Below are 16485 nucleotides of genomic sequence, written 5' to 3' on the forward strand. Positions count from 1 at the left end.
TAATAGCCTTTGGTATATTGGTGGCCATTGACCTCATAGTTGCATGGTGGAGCATGCCCTTCCACTAGTCTGCTGAACACCGGAGACTGCTGCAACACATTGATGTCATTGTGTGATCCCGTCATGCCAAAGAAAGAATGCCAAATCCACAGGTCATAATCTGCCACAGCTTCAAGCACCACACTGCAATATCCATGACGCCCTTTGTATATACCTTGCCAAGCAAACGGACAGTTCTTCCATGACTAGTGCATGCAATCGATGCTTCCAAGCATTCCAGGAAATACTCTGGCAGCATTTTGTGCGATGATCCTTGCAGTCTCTTTCTTAGTTGGCCCTCTCAAATAGTATTTGCCAATCTTTTCCACCATAGCTCGGCAAAACTTGTACATGCACCCAATGGCAGTAGACTCACTCATGCGAAGGTAGTCGTCCTGTGTATCGACAGGTGCTCCGTATGCAAGCATCCTCATGGCGGCGGTGCACTTCTGAATCGACTAGAACCCGACAACGCCAACAGCGTCGAGCTTGAGCTTGAAGTAGGGGTCGAACTCTCGAATGCCGTGGAGGATATTCATGAATAGACCCTTGCTCATCATGTACCGGCGCCGAAAATTGTCTTCATGTGTTGCACCATCTGCAAAGTAGTCGTTGTGCAGCATGGTATGCCCCTCCATCTTCTGCCGGGGCTTGGACTTCTTTCTCCCCGGCCTTGATCCTCCGCGGCGCGGCCTCTTCCTCTTCTCTGCCTCGGCGTCAACCATGTCCTGGAGGGACGCGATGATCAGCAAATGCTCCCGGAGGTCATCGTCGAAGGCTTGCTCGTCCTCCAGCAGCAGGGCAAGCATCTCATCGTCGATATCCATGTCTAAAGCAAAATTAATGGTTAAAACTGCGCCGAGGCAGACGACGCAACGAACAGCGGCCAATCGCGCCTACCTGGCAAGTCGTCGGGCACCTTGTGTGCGCGGAGGTGGGGCGGATTTGACGCCGCATTCAGGGACGCGATGGCGAAGCGGCGGCGACGGAACGACCGGCGGGAGCGCCAGCTGCGACGACGGTGCCGACTCTCAGAAGATATCAGACGCCGAAACGGCCGGCAAATCCAGCGGCGGTGGAGGGGTGGGAGGCGCGGGAAGGAAGGAGCGACGAGAAAAAAGGCGCGAATCAACGGTTTGTGCAAATACTCGCCGACATGTGGGAGCCCGCCTCGCTTTTCGTTGTGTCCGGCGTGCCCGGAGCGTCCCCTGTGGGGCGGGGACGGGCTCGGGGCGTCGGACACCGTATCGGGGAGCGCCGGACAAAAAACGGGTTTGGGGGACGCGGCTGGAAGCATTTTTTTTGTCCGGCGCGTCCCAAATAGCTTTAGGGGACACTTTGGGGGACGCGACTGGAGATACTCTTAGAAACATTGATAGCCGAATGTAGAAATAGATATAAGAAATTTAGGATAGAACTACATCTCGCTCTATAAAAGATGCGCAAGTGTAGGCCCATATTTGGGCTAGGTTCTAGATTGGTAGACTTGTCGCCCTTCCTCGAGCTTCATCTCTTATCGCCAATTTGTGGGTTTGTTACGACCATCTCAAATTAGGTCTATTTTTAGGGCCCTTGTTGTTGAAAAGGTTCCAAATCATCTCTATATGGGTTGGATTCTAGATAGGTATGCTTATAGCCATGTTTTAGGCACTAAATATTCTGTAAGGATTGGCCATTTGTGTGGCCCATTACGCTCGATTTGTAACGAGATCCATTCTTGACTTCTTGGGATGGTCCTTTCTAGAAAATAATCATCACTTCCATTGAAAAACGAGGATATTACAACTTCCACTACAAGGTTTGAAGCTTTTGCATCACAAGTGCGGCTTTCAACCAAAAATAGAACAACTTCAAAACAATTTTAACAAACTCGCAACCAAAACCCATACTATTTTTTTTGTCAGACCATATTGTCAACTCATATAATCTTCAACAATGAAATGCCCACTTACCTTGCTGAATTTAACCAATAAATAAAGTAAAAGAAAATTAGCCCCTAGCTCACCATCTTTGGTGCTCGTCGGCAAAGACGTGTTCTAGAATTTCCGCTTGGACGTTGAGATTCTTGGTGCGGAAGAAGACGATATACTTTTAATACTCATATTTTATTGATCAAATTAATGATCCATGTATTTGGTCAAATCACTCTAGAATTTCCAAATTAACACAATGTCGCATGTACCATATTGGACCTAGTTTAAACAATGATATTGGGTCTTTCACACATAACCCGCTTTTTGAACCATTCAAAAAATGGCATTTTGAAGTTTCAAAGATTCGATCAAGATTCTAAATGTAGAAAATAATATACTCTATACTTTTGAAAAACTTCCAACTGTACCGTATTTTGAGATGCACGAAAATGCTGAAATCCGACATTTTGTCATTTTTATTGAGCCCATAATATAAGTCATTTCAGGTTGAGATTTTGTTGTTCATAGACTACTTACATCAGTATCTACATCTAGAAAATTTTGAACTTTGTACTTTTGTTTTCAAATTCTGCAGGAAACCGAGCTCCATGTAGCTCAAGCTCTAACTTGAATTTTGTGTCTTTCCCTCGAATCATGTGTGTACATCATAGTTTTAAAAACCGGACCGGACCGGCGGTCCGACCGGAAAAAACCGGAACCAGCACCTTCACCGGTTTGTTAGGCGCACTGGAACGGACAAGAAAGCGAACCGGCAATTTTGCGGTCTAACCGCCGGTTTTTATCTGAACCAGAGCAAACCAGAGGCAGGTTCAACCGGTCAGATAATATTATTATGTTCGCGAGTGGAAAAAGAAAGTGGTGGCGCTAGGAATCGAACCCGAGAAGTGGAAGTTCAGCCTATTGCTTGGCGTTTACGTGATAACCACCCATTCCATTCTACTTTTGTGATCATAACTTGGAAGTCAACCTATTTTATATGGTATTTCTCTGTTATATTACTAAAAATAATAGTTAAATTTTAATTACCGGTTCAGCTATTGAACCGAGTGAACCAACGGTTGGACCAGTGAACCGTGAACCGAGAGCCTCGCCGGTTTGGTCACCGGTCCGGTTTTTAAAACTATGGTGTACATAGCAAACGCGTCCGCAGGCGCAACTCACCGGCAGTGCAGCTTCACGGACGTGTGCATACATGGCAGTGTATAGCACCTCCCACAGTGAATGCCTACACTACCGTACCTGCCATGCGGTACCCTGTTCTCGACGCTCCACACGCTAGCCCCTGAGAGACTCCCCCGGGTACTTGGCCCTGCCACGAATTTAGTTTCTCACACGTCAGCTCATCACGTGAATTCGTATGCGCTTGTACTGTTTTTGTTTACCGAGTCACATTGCTTGCTTGTGTTCATGGTGTTTGCAGGCTTTGCAGCTAGCCGCACGACGTCTCGCAGGCAGAGGCAGCTAGCTGCACTCCACTCCACCGTACGCCTCTCACATTCCGTAGCTGCTGCACATCGGTTCTACTCTGTTTTGAGCAAACGAAACGGGCTGGATTTGACTCGTTTTCATGCTCAACTTATAGTTTACAAAATGCATCAATTCAGCATTTTGACCTCTTAATGATTTTGAAGTCTCGTCACAAAGTGCATCACGGTCAGCATTTTGACAAGGAGAGAGAAGCTAAACAAAGGCCATCTCTGACTCTGTTTTCTCTCAGCTCTCATACTCGCGTCGCCTCAAGCTTTCTGCCACTTTTCGTTGATGTGAGAGATGGATGGATGGACCTGGCCTTGGCTCAGCTGCGCGTGCCTGTGCTTCTGCCCACCTGTCTTTCACGTGAGCTAGCTAGCCGGGTCTCTGATTCCATGGAGTATAAATTTGAGTGACATGCTGACATGGTGAAGCCAGCAGTATCAATCACGGCAAGAAGAGGCCCGGATCACACTGTGTCTACTTGAATCTGTAACCAATGTATCTACAGAACTTACCCAAGGGTTTCAATAATTCGGAGTTCCAGTACTGTATCAGATTTGTAGAAAATTCACGTGAACAGATAAGTTTTCGTGTTACAAAAGGGGTTTTTCTTCCTCGAATTTACACTACTTCATCAATGAACAAACTCGAGTTTGAGGGTACACACAAAGACAAGAGGACAGGAACGGAAAAAGCGCAAGCGACTCCTGCTCCTCCCTTGAGGTCTACAGTACTTTTTTTCTACAGTACATGTTGCTACTGCATGTAGACAATAGGATGTGACTGTGCAATCTTACGTGGATAACGAGACGGATTGGGAGTTCCTTTCGATCCCTTGGATTTCTTTGCGTAGGCAAGAGCAACACCTGGTTTCTTGCCATGCATGTGACAGTGACGTGCCCACACTGGCCGGCCGGTCACTGTGCCCGCTGGACCCAAAGAGGAAGAAGAAGGAGAGGGCGTTGCAGAAAGAGGCATGGCTTCGGTTGTGATTCCCTCCAACTCTTTGTGAGATTCTAGACCAAAAGGGAATGTATCCGGGACAACAAGGAACTGGAGAATATTGCATTCGGGCCAAGAGAAACCGAAAAATAAAATATATACGTGTGTTTTTTCGATAAAGAAAAGATATACATGCGTACATAAGTTTAGGAAGATGTTATTTTTTATCTCCGCCTTTTGTAATTCTATTTCTGCAACCTTCTATGCAAGGTAGACACTCTCGTACGACTCTACAGAAGACATCTTCTTCAAACTTATAAACTTATACAAGAAAACTGGTGCGAGATGCTGTCTGAAGACAAAAAGAAATGCACTTCTAGAACTCTACACCTTTTTCTTTACTGAGTGGGATAGAATAGTTTTCTATATCACAGAACGTTGTAAAAACTTCTTTTTTAGAACTCGCAAAAGCTAAATAGCTTAAACATTTTCAGAGCAAGCTCATCCTTTTGGGCCAGACAGGTTGCTGCCCAAGAGAGTTCGTAGAAGCCAATGGCGGCGGCTCGATGGGCCAAAATAGTGTCAAGCCCAAGCCAGACCACACATTTCTAGGCAATTGGGCTTTACTTCCTTCATTTTTGGTTGGTGGATGAAAGAAAAAAGGAATTAATGAATTAATCCAACTGACTGATCTCGGAGAAAAATCAGTCACTTTTTTTTAGAACACAGTACAACGCAGACGTCACAAACACGCATGTACAAACACCCCTATGAACACACGCACGCACACCCTACCCCTATGAGCACCTCCGAGGGACTGAGCCGGCATATCTTGAGGTTAACGAAGTCACCACTTGTGCCTCGCTGTTGACGGGCACGCCACCTACCACTGAAAGCATAGCGCCGGATAAATCCTGGTAATGCAAACACCCATGCTGAGTGGTAGGACTTGAACCTGAGTGGGCTGGTTCTACCACAAGGAACCTAACCACCAGAGCCAAGCTCTATTTGCAAAAATAAGTCACTTTTATCAAGGTATCACTCATGATCCTCCCCACATCTGATTGGTCTCCATGGATGATCTAAAACAATAGAGTTTCTACGTGGATATGAGCTTTGGAAAGAAGAGGCGCTAAGAAGAAGGATTTGGTCCGTGGTGGCCCTTGCTTGCGCCTGTGCGCCTCTAGTTCGGTGGCTTCATTATTGATAATGGATGTTTGTGATTTTCAGGAATTTCTTATGTTGTGAACAGTGTTTTGATTTCCTGCAAGCTCATGTGTCCTCTGCTGCATACACAAGCATGTCTTGTTGCGTACTTGGCATTTGTGTGAGATGTTGTCGACATGATTTTGTATTGTTGTATTTGTTGATTTTTCATGTTGCATATGTTGGGTCGATTTTTCTGAAGATTTTGCTGCTTCTTTTAGTATTATTTTGCTGCTTTCAATGGAACATGTCGCATACTCGTCTATTCTACAGTAAAGCCACAGGAACACAGCCACATTCATCATGGCCCATGAATCCACATTGAAAGCACCTGGAGAGTGGCCGTTGTCTCGTACACCGGAACCTCGTGTGCACTATTTTATTAGGTAGCATTGCGTTACAATTTGTCCACGCAAACAAAAGCAAAATGAATCACACTGAAACTTGGTGAAACGGTGAGGCACAAATCTTAAAACAGAAAATCGGCGACACAAACATGCATGGGATTCCCGTGCAAGGGATAAAAGCATTTCTCAGAAGACCTGCACCTGCTTGTCTTGGCCCTCCAGGTAACGTGAGTGCTGAGTCTGTAAGCGGCAATCATATGGTAAAGCCACATGAACGCGTAAAAGTTCATTCAGCTTCTCCCCCTCTTTTTTCCAGCATCAGAAGCACTCCTAGAGTTCTTCGTCTTCCCATGCAGTCGGTCTACTACTCTTGTACGGTAGATCATATATACGCACATTGTTGTTGGACTTGGCTTGAGGATCTACTCATTTTCCTGAAGAACTGATCGTTTCTTGTAATGTCATGGAGTCCTTGAGTAGTTGAGTGCAAGCAAACGCGGCACATCTGTGTGCAAGCCGCGTATATAACTTTGATTGTTTCTTGTTACAAATATCAAAAAAGGATGACCAATATTTCTGAAGTTATTCACAGGGCATTTCCTCGAAGCAACCAATATTTCTGAAGAAGGAAAAAAACAAATAAAAGACGATGTTGCGTCTGCCCATTCTTGCAACCAAAGCAGCAACCGGTTCATTATTAGTCGGAAATCCGCAAGCAACTATTGAACTGAAAACGAACGCTCATTAGTGAAACAGTTTGGCAGGGATCACACACAAACTTAAGCAAATCCCATGCCATCACCATACCAAGATTTGCACACTATCAAAAAGAGAAATGTGCAAGCTGAAAAGGAACACAATACAACAGAGGAGAGCAAGTGCACAGCCTGTCGACGAAGATGATCAGCAAGGTATCCATGGACTTGGTGCTGGTCCCTTGCGGGCTTGCGATCATGGTCGGCTACCACCTCCTCCTCCTCTACCGGATCCTTCGCCATCCGCACACCACGGCCATCGGCTACGAGAACCACAACAAGCTCGCCTGGGTCCAGCGCATGGCGCAGGTGCTTGTTACTGATCAGTTCCTGTTTCTTCTCTTCAGTTTACGCATGGCGGTAATCGCTGGTTCTTGTGTCTGATCGCGTTTTCGATCATGCAGGCGACGGCGCCGGAGGAGACGGCCCTGGCGCTGAGCGTGATCTCCGACAACATCTCGGCGTCCACGACGCTGGCGTCCCTGTGCATCGCGCTGGGGTCGCTGATCGGCGCGTGGGTGAGCAGCAGCAGTGCTCCCGTGGCGGCGCTCACGAGCACGGCGGCGGTGAAGTTCACGGCGCTGCTTCTCTGCTTCCTGGCCTCCTTCACCTGCTTCATCCAGTCGGCGGGGCACTACGTGCACGCGAGCTTCCTGATGAGCGCGCTGCAGGGCGGGCCGGACGCGCCTCCGGCGAGCCACGCGCAGCGCGCGGTGATCCGGGGCGGCAACTTCTGGGCGCTGGGCCTCCGGGCGCTCTACTTCGCCACGGCGCTGCTCATGTGGGTCTTCGGCCCCGTGGCCATGCTCGCCTGCTCCGTCCTCACCGTCGCCGTGCTGTGCCTGCTCGACACCAGCTCCATGCCGCCGCACCACCACCAATACCTGCCTCGGTCCACGGCCAGATCGAGGGCTGCCCGCGAGCGAAGCCAGAGCCTCGGCGCGCTGTTTTAGCCGGCGTGCTATCCCAATTGACAGTGGAGACAATTGCTCGTGCATGATGTTGAAATATACAGTATATTTTTTCTTAGTAAAATGAGTGCTGAGCTATCTTGGCAAATTTCTGGATTGTAGAAAAATAAATGGATATATTTCTTGATGCTTCACAAATCTATGTTTTTCATCAGTTAATGGAAGAGGTAGTTTTCAGAGTCAAAATCAAGATCATGTAAACTTCAGAACAAAAAACTGACACTTCGAATTTTTCCAGTGTCAAAGTATTGCTTCCATAAGACGAAAACGCAAGGGAGTGCAAAGAATGGAACTAGGCTACAGACAACCTCATTACCTCAGTACGATCATGGTACAAAAATCATTCCCAAACAATTTAAATGTTCAGAAAATTTGTTGAAACAGTTCAGTTAGGTTGGTCATGCTGTGACGGGTCACTACATTTCACTGTTCCGAATTTTACAGTCACAGATAGCCCTCATCAACGTATCCATCCCACCCAACAACACCCACTTAAAAAAAGTGCTACTCCCTCCAATCCATAATCAGTGTCGGGAATTTAGTTTAAATTTGGACTAAACTGAACTGAAGTTCCGAAACTTATTATGGATCGGAGAGAGTATCATCTTGGTTATATTAGCATTACTCAACACAATAAATCATTGAAATAATGGAGGTAGCGATAATAAATAGTCCAAGGAAAATGTACGAATGGGTCAAAAATAAATCTTTAGTCACAAGCTGTAGCAATTCTGTAAGGCTGAGATATGTAAAATTGTATCACAGCTGCGAACAAAAAATCTAGCTCGTTTTGGAAACCTTCCATCTAAGTAGTTTGCAAACACAGACAAGCAAATATGATGCTAGTAAAAACAGTACACAATACCCAGCGGGAAAGCAAAATACATGAAATGGGGTCATCTCATGTTCAGTTTGCTATTTAAGATAATTAATGTTTTGATGTCACGTGTAAATAAGAGCATTTCAGCTAACTATAATGTTCAGAAAGAACAATATAAGTACTTCTAAAGAGCCACCACACTGCCAAATGCAGCCTAAAGAAGCAGCATAATCAATACTACAGACCTAAAATGGTAGCATATGAGAACATATAAGGTGATAAGAAACATGGATCTTTAACGCAATTTCTGTACATCTGGGGAAAATACACAATATAACGGTATAACCATGTAAACCTCATACTGGCTACCAGTTACAGATGACATTTACCAAGTAGAACATAACCTATTGTGATACAGAAGATACAGTACCATCTCTGAGGGCTATATAGTATACAACCTTCCCAATCTGGGGTTAAATCTTGATATCTAAATGAATTTCTTGGTGCACCAATATAATCTTCTCACAAACATCAAGGTTAGGTGGCAAAAATGAAGTCATACTTGAAGTTCCCATCGTATAATCAGGTGAGCATATGGTCCCTCTTCACGAGCAAAACGAATTTAGGATGAACAGCACCCTGCCTTCTTCACAGCAGAGACATCATCCTTGCCACCGACATTGATGGTTTGCCCTCTTGGCGGAGCAGCAGGGTCATCACCTATGTCGAGGGCCTTCTTACTGACCACACGATAGATCTGAGTTAGAACCTCAGTGAAGGCGTTCTCAACATTCATGGCCTCCAACGCAGATGTTTCCATAAAGTAGGTGCTTTCCCTCTCAGCGAAGGCCTTGGCATCCTCCACTGATACAGCCCTAAGGTGGCGCAAATCAGCCTTGTTGCCGACAAGCATGATAACAATGTTTGCATCTGTGTGATCCCGGAGCTCCTTCAACCACCTCTCCACATTCTCAAAGGTCACATGGCGTGTCACATCATACACGACAAGTGCGCCGACAGCCCCTCGATAGTACGCACTTGTAATTGCACGATATCTACAGGGGAAGAAAAGAGCACACGTTAAGTCCATGCTGGAGCATCTAAAATATTGAGAACTGATGTACGTATTGTGCTGTTGAAACTAGTGATAGACAGGGAACTGATTGAGTAAGCTACATTATGTCATACAGAACATGCTCAGTAAAATCTCTACAGCAGATTGTCAAACACATGTGGCCTTGTGTGCCATATCAAGTGCAACTAATTTGTCAGGAAAATTATAAAAGATTAATCCTGCAAACATCAACTGAATAATCTGTGCATGAAGAGAGGAATATTCTTAGCAGAAGCACGCTGTTTAGACAACAATTAGGGAAATTGATGACCTGGGACGTGCACTAGTTTATTTTTAATCTGCAACGAACTGAACCTCCTAGGAGGCGTGTACCAAACCCTATCTTTTGAATGAAATGAAACGCAAAAATACCGTTGTGTTTTGTCGAAGAAAAAAACAATTAGGGATCCCTTCGTTCCTAAATATAAGACGTTTTGGGAGTGCAATTTGTACCCTCAAAACGGCTCATATTTGGGAAGAGAGGTTGTACTTGATGTACAGCTGGTCAGCGGACAAGTGGCGTTTATTTAGAGCCAGATTTGCAAGCACAAGGTGATTACATGCCTCTTACAGATATTGCAGATTGTACTATAGCAGTTTTTAAATACAATGCCAGGTGAAGGGATAGGATTTAAGTAACACCAGCCCACATATCTATACATGATTGTCAAATATGACAGAATAAACAAACACTTGCTCCAAGTTTCACAGGGAATTTGATGATAGCGATGGTTTGGATGGAATTAGAGTATGAATCAAGGGAATATAAAGTGCTTTAACATTCTGGGTCAATGAAAATCTAGGATTGTACAGAACAAGATGCATAAGGAAGATCACCTTTTCCCTGTTTCTACCGAATGTGATGAAAACAAGGATAACCGTGAAACAACAAAAAATCCGCCAGCCAGCCGGCCGGCCTAGAATTGATGGAAACAAGCAAACATGGAATACTGACGTTCTTGAAATCATACGCCGTTAACCGTGATTATCCTAGAACAATATCCACCTACGAACTACAGCAAGCCATTAATTATCGTCTCTGTACATTTATGTCAAAAAAAAAAAAAAAAAAAACAGCCACCTGGCCCTGCCTAAACCGACTGAATTTCCTGAAGAAACGGCAAAGCTATAGTACGAAACAGAACATGGGTTTGTTTTGGACGAGGCGCAACAAACATTACGACGGTGAAAGCGGAAAGGAAAAGAAGCGATGGAGAGCAAGAGCAAAGGCGTTAGTTACCTCTCCTGTCCCGCGGTGTCCCAGATCTGCGCCTTGACGACCTTGTCGTCGACCCTGATGCTCCTGGTGGCGAACTCGACCCCGATGGTGGACTTGGACTCGAGGCTGAACTCGTTGCGCGTGAAGCGGGAGAGGAGGTTGGATTTGCCGACCCCGGAGTCGCCGATGAGCACGACCTTGAAGAGGTAGTCGTAGTCGTCCTCCGCCCTGTAGGCCATGGTGTTCCCCCGGCCCTACCGGAACCAACCGGCGACGACCGCCTTCGTTCCTGGCGGGAGGCGGGTGGGGTGGGGAGGGGAGGCCGCAGCAGCAGCAGCGCTTGTTCCGGGCCGCGGCGGTGGGAGAGGCCGAGGGGGAGGCGCGCGCGGTGGGTGGCGTATAAGAGAGGGCAGCGCGGCAGGGTGGAGGAGGAGAGGTGGGGAGAACGTTGAGGAGAGGGAGCGCACGCAAAATAGAAAACACACAAACTCAAACAGGACACGGGTGCGCGCCGCGCTGCCCTTTCTTCGTCTTCACCTTGTTGTTGCCTCCCTCGCTGGCCGACGGCCGTTTTGCTGCTGTTTTTCTCTAACCAACACATGAGGATGTTCCACCACTGCACATGAATCCTCCTCGTCTTGTTTCAGATATATGATTCCATCGTCCATGCCTGGGCAGTGGGATCATGCAGGCGAGCACGGTGGTGTTGTTTCTGTGTCGACTGTCGACAATGATGATACCACTCCTGTCCGTAAGAGCACATCCCGTAAATGTATCGGAAATGTAAATAAGTCGCTCGTTTTCATTTGTTATTGGAAAACTCACGCAGATCATATCTCGTAACCTCGTAAAGTTTTGGGGGGACAGAAATTTTCCCTCTTCATTTCCCATCGTTGATCTACCTCTCCACTCACTCTCCGGCACCTCCAGCGGTGGAGTTACAGGAAAATGGTGCAGGGTGCACAACCTTTCCAAGACAACGCAAAACAAAATCTAACCAATAGTGCACTAAATTGTGAAGTAGGCAACAACTTGACCACATACACTTCACATGAAGAACAAGTCAACGAAATTGTATTAAAATAGAGACAGAAACTGGCAAGCAATTAATACCAATAAAATGGAGAATCCATTGACATTCGATAATATTTGTTAACTAGGGTAAAATGGGAAAATAAAGTTAACATTGACTAAGAAAATATGGTGCTACCAGCATGGCTTCCTTCACACACAAAAATACCATATGCCCCAATAACCTATAGAGAGAACGAATATGGAAAAACTTCAGCAAGAACTCTAGGTAGTACATATACACTGAGAAAATTAATTTACCCAAGTGTGGATGTGTTACATTTTAGACCTGTCAATTTCATGAAGCGGTCAACGACGGGATCATTAGTGACTTTTTTCATTTCTTCTTTCTCCACATAGCAAATAAGGTTATCCCTCAAAATACCATCATTGAGGCAATTGCGCGAATATATTTTCACAATCGTCATTGCCAAAAAACATCTCTCAACTGTGGCAGTGGCAACAGGCAATACTAGTACACGCTTCGATAGCTGGTAAACGAAAGGATGGTATAAATATTTTCTTGTTTTAACCAATATATGGGAAAGCCCAACAACTATTTGTATATTGAAGAATCGTAGAGTTTTTCCGAACTCATTGAATTCTCCGAATTAAAATCATGGAATGAGTCTCTTGGACTTAAAGATGTGGACCAAACAAGCATGCTAGAAGTTGTGTCATTGAAGCGACCATCAAGCTCTTGAAAACTAGCCAATCAAAAACGTCATTGAAACAATCCACCTGAAAATGGTGTTTGTTGGTAATTTTAGTTCTTTATCATTTGTTCTTTGGGTTAACATAGGTTTCTTCCATTTCCAACTTTTACGATCACATTTATCACAAAATGCAAACACTTCATCAAGGAGAGGTCCTCATTCGTGTCCTCTAAGATGAACTAAATGGCTTCTTGTTGATTGCAGGATTTCATTTCATTCACTATGTCTTGATTTACACTCGAGTGATTGTGACAAGATGTTTGTTACTATAAAAATAGTCAACATGAGCTGCAAATAGAACACAAAATCAGATGACTGAAAGTACAGTAAAAAGCCCAATGCTTGATCTCTATTTGTTATGTCTGTGTCCTCCTCTTACACAAATTTTAACACTTCGACAATTCTTGGGAACCAGTCGATCAAGCTTTTAAGTGTTTTCTCCATGGGTTACATAGTAAGAAGTTGGATGGACTCCTTTTTAAAATTGATTTTGAAAAGACATATGATAAGGTGAAGTGACCTTTCCTCCAGCAGGTACATCGGATGAAGGGGTTTGATAAGATTTGTTGCGATCGTATTAGAAGTTTTGTTGAAAGGGAAAGTGTGGGAATTAAGGTTAACGATGATATTGGCCATAATTTTCAGACTCGTAAGGGATTAAGACAAGGAGACCCGTTATCAGCTATTCTCTTTAATATTGTTGCGGATATGATGGCCATTTTGATAGCTCGGGCCAAAGAGGAGGGTCAAGTTGGAAGTCTTATTCCACATTTAGTCGAGGGTGGGGTATCAGTATTGCAGTACGCCGATGATACCATCCTTTTTATGGAACACGATTTAGCTAAGGCCGTAAATATGAAACTCATTCTGTGCATTTTTTTAGCAATTATTTGGTCTTAAGATTAACAGTGAGTTGTCTTGCTTTGGTAAAGCTACAGAAATGGAACATCAATATAAGATCACCTTTGGATGTACATCTGGAACTCTACCTTTCCGGTATCTTGGGACTCCTATCCACCATCGGAGGCTTCGTAATTCTGAATGGAATCCGGTGAAAAACCGTTTAGCCTCAAAATTAGGATGCCGGAAAGGAAAGATGTTGTCTTATGTCGATCATCTTGTGCTCGTAAACTCTTTTCTTACGAGCTTACCCATGTTTATGTTATCATTCCTTGAAATTCCTAAAGGGGTGAGAAAGAGACTTGATTATTATCGCTCTCGCTTTTTTTTGGAAAGAGGATGACGGCAGGAAGAAATATAGGTGGAATATAGTGTGTCGGCCAAAAGACCAAGGTGGCCTGGGAATTGAGGTTCTTGAGTTGAAAACCTTGTGTTTGTTAATTAAATGGCTTTTCAAACTTTTACATGAAGAGGGGATGTGGCAACAATTACTGCATAATAAATATATCGAAAATAAAACATTGGCTCATGTTGAGTCCAAACCCACTGATTCACCTTTTTTGGAAGGGACTTATGCGGGTTAAACTGGAGTTTTTTAAGAGAGGTACTTTCAAGATCGGCAATGGGACGGGGTGCGTTTTTGGGAGGCCACGTGGTGGGATTCTCCTCTATCTCTCAAATATCCGTCGTTATATAATATTGTCCAACGGAAAAATATGTTGATTTCTACGGTATTGGCACAACATCCTCCGAATATTGGTTTCAGGAGAATGTTCAATGATTATACAAATAAAATTTATGGTTACACCTTTGTCAGCGGCTTATGTCTATTCATCTTTCTAATGAACCCGAAAAATTTGTTTGGAATTTAAATGAATCTGGTTTATTCTCCGTTAAATCTATGTACCTTGATCTTATGAATGGCCACACTAGATTCTTTCTGAAATATCTTTGGAAGATTAAAATTTCTCTTAAAATTAAAAAATTCATGTTGTTTCTCAGTAATAAAGTGTTGCTTACTAAGGATAAGTTGGCGAAGAGAAAATGGTCGGGATGTAAAAAATGTTGTTTCTGTAGCAACATTGAAAATGTTGATCACATGTTTCTTCATTGTCCCTTTGCAAAAAAAATTGGCGGATGATATATTTTACATATAACATTTCACCTCCCTCTAATGTGACTAATATGTTTGATAATTGGCTAAAGGGAGTGAAGAAAAATGATAAATCCCATATTCGAATTGGTAATTCGACAATTTGTTGGTCTATTTGGACTTGCCGGAATGATATTATCTTTAACAAACAAAAGGGAACCAATTTTTTGATGGTTATTCTTCGTGCCGCGCATTGGATACAACTATAGGTGTATATGCTTCTGGAGGACCAGCGGGGTACTATGGCTACTGGGTGCAACCATCTGCTGGAGGTCATTCAGGTCTGCTATTTTCAGGCTACTGGATGGCGGCATATTAGCAGAATTCTAGATGGATAGTTTTTGTGTACTTTCCATCTACCTTTCCTTCTTCTTTTGGTTTCAACAATAGCAGACACTTATTATGTATTAAGCACTTTTTGGCGACAATTATCAATAAATGGTTGTGTGCATCGATTGATGCGGAGGTCAGGGCGCTGCTCCCATATCTTAAAAAATAGAGCTCCAACCAGTGTATCTTGGCCTTTTAAGGCATTGCTCTTGGTTTAATCCTTTTCGGGTTTCAAGCTGCCCACAACCTAAGGCCTTGCTCACTTCATCGAGATTAATTTCTCGAATCATTCCCCTCCGTTTAGCTGATCCACCAACCACATTCAACAAGGTAAAAATCATTCCAAAGAAATTATTAACACCTCGGTGATTCCTTACTACAGCCACAACAACTAACTGAAATTGTTGAGAAAAACAATGGACATAGTAGGCTATGCTACTTTCTCTCAAGATCAATAATTTGAAGCCATTGATTTCACCTTGCATGTTACTAGCACCATCATAACCTTGGCCTCTGACTTGCTTGAAGCTGAACTTATATGTTGTAAACAAAGAATCAATTGAAGACTTAAGGTAGGAAGAGGTTGTATCCTTGACATGAATAAGACCAACAAAGCTCTCCTTGTGAGCTTGTGGGTATGCTTATAATGCTTTGATTTCTGGATTTAGATGGTTCATTCATCATCTTATTATTGTCATGGATTGGAATAAATATGTGCAGTTGCTCGTGCAAAATGAGTGCCTCGACATTTTACTTGATTGGTTTTACTTGTTGGCTTTCTATCATGTATCTTGTTATCCTATCTTTCTATAGTTAGGTTATGAGCTCCTAGTTTTATTAGGGGTTACTAGCTAAAGCTAGAGAATTAGAAATTTGTCCTAGTACCCAGAGGGTGATTTGAGGGAGGAATACTTTCTTAGGCAACATTAGGGACAACTAGATCATGTATGGGACAATCTTATTATACTTACAAACGGTGGAACAATATTTGAAATGGTGTTTTATATTATTATTTGGAATTCAAATTTCAATTCAAATTCTTATTTGAATTTATCTTATTCATATTTTAATTGAATTCAAAATTTTCCCCTCAAAACGCAAGAATTCAGCAAAGATTATGCCGAAATTTATCGCACTCACGTGGATGATCTAAATCAATTCCATAAACGTAAGAGAAATCTCATTCACTTTGATAGGTTTAAACAAAAGCGTGAAATTTTTCAGATTTTTCATGCATGAATGCAATGCATATATCTATTTTATCTTTATGTCTAGCACTTAAACCTAGAATGTGATAACTTTTACTATAATTTATTATTTGTTTACGTCCACTAATTTGGTAGCTTACTATTCCTTTTTTGTCTACATTCTCTTGCATGTCAGTGTTTTCAAAGAAACCATGTGTTACAGTGACTTTGCTTTCTATCCAAATCAATAGTTATGAAATTCTAGATAATGCATCAACTATGGTGTTACATTTTACATCCTATCACCC

The 16485-nt window shown here is 43.5% G+C and overlaps 2 protein-coding genes across 2 annotated transcripts; one reads left to right on the forward strand and one right to left on the reverse strand.

Moving 5' to 3' along the window:
• Positions 1–6742: 6742 nt before the first annotated feature.
• Positions 6743–7810, forward strand: LOC127298013 (uncharacterized). The gene is made up of 2 exons (XM_051328018.2): positions 6743–7005; positions 7101–7810. Exons 1-2 carry the CDS (start codon positions 6841–6843, stop codon positions 7647–7649), a joined length of 714 nt encoding a protein of 237 aa, XP_051183978.1. The 5' UTR covers positions 6743–6840; the 3' UTR covers positions 7650–7810.
• Positions 7811–8763: 953 nt separating this feature from the next.
• Positions 8764–11302, reverse strand: LOC127300673 (ras-related protein RABA1f). The gene is made up of 2 exons (XM_051330825.1): positions 10842–11302; positions 8764–9542 (listed from the first exon to the last, which is right to left on the reverse strand). The coding sequence occupies exons 1-2, from the start codon at positions 11057–11059 to the stop codon at positions 9110–9112; spliced, it is 651 nt and encodes a 216-aa protein (XP_051186785.1). The 5' UTR covers positions 11060–11302; the 3' UTR covers positions 8764–9109.
• Positions 11303–16485: the final 5183 nt, after the last annotated feature.

This window comes from Lolium perenne, chromosome 5, assembly GCF_019359855.2.
Source record: "Lolium perenne isolate Kyuss_39 chromosome 5, Kyuss_2.0, whole genome shotgun sequence".
NCBI lineage: Eukaryota > Viridiplantae > Streptophyta > Magnoliopsida > Poales > Poaceae > Lolium > Lolium perenne.

Bases quoted from the DNA above. Each gene is read 5' to 3' on its own strand.
- LOC127298013 (XM_051328018.2), top strand. From the start codon at position 6,841: ATGATCAGCAAGGTATCCATGGACTTGGTGCTGGTCCCTTGCGGGCTT. The intron at 7,006-7,100 runs GTGCTTGTTACT...TCGATCATGCAG, and splicing joins GGGTCCAGCGCATGGCGCAG to GCGACGGCGCCGGAGGAGAC.
- LOC127300673 (XM_051330825.1), bottom strand. From the start codon at position 11,059: ATGGCCTACAGGGCGGAGGACGACTACGACTACCTCTTCAAGGTCGTG. The intron at 9,543-10,841 runs GTAACTAACGCC...CTTCCCCTGTAG, and splicing joins GACACCGCGGGACAGGAGAG to ATATCGTGCAATTACAAGTG.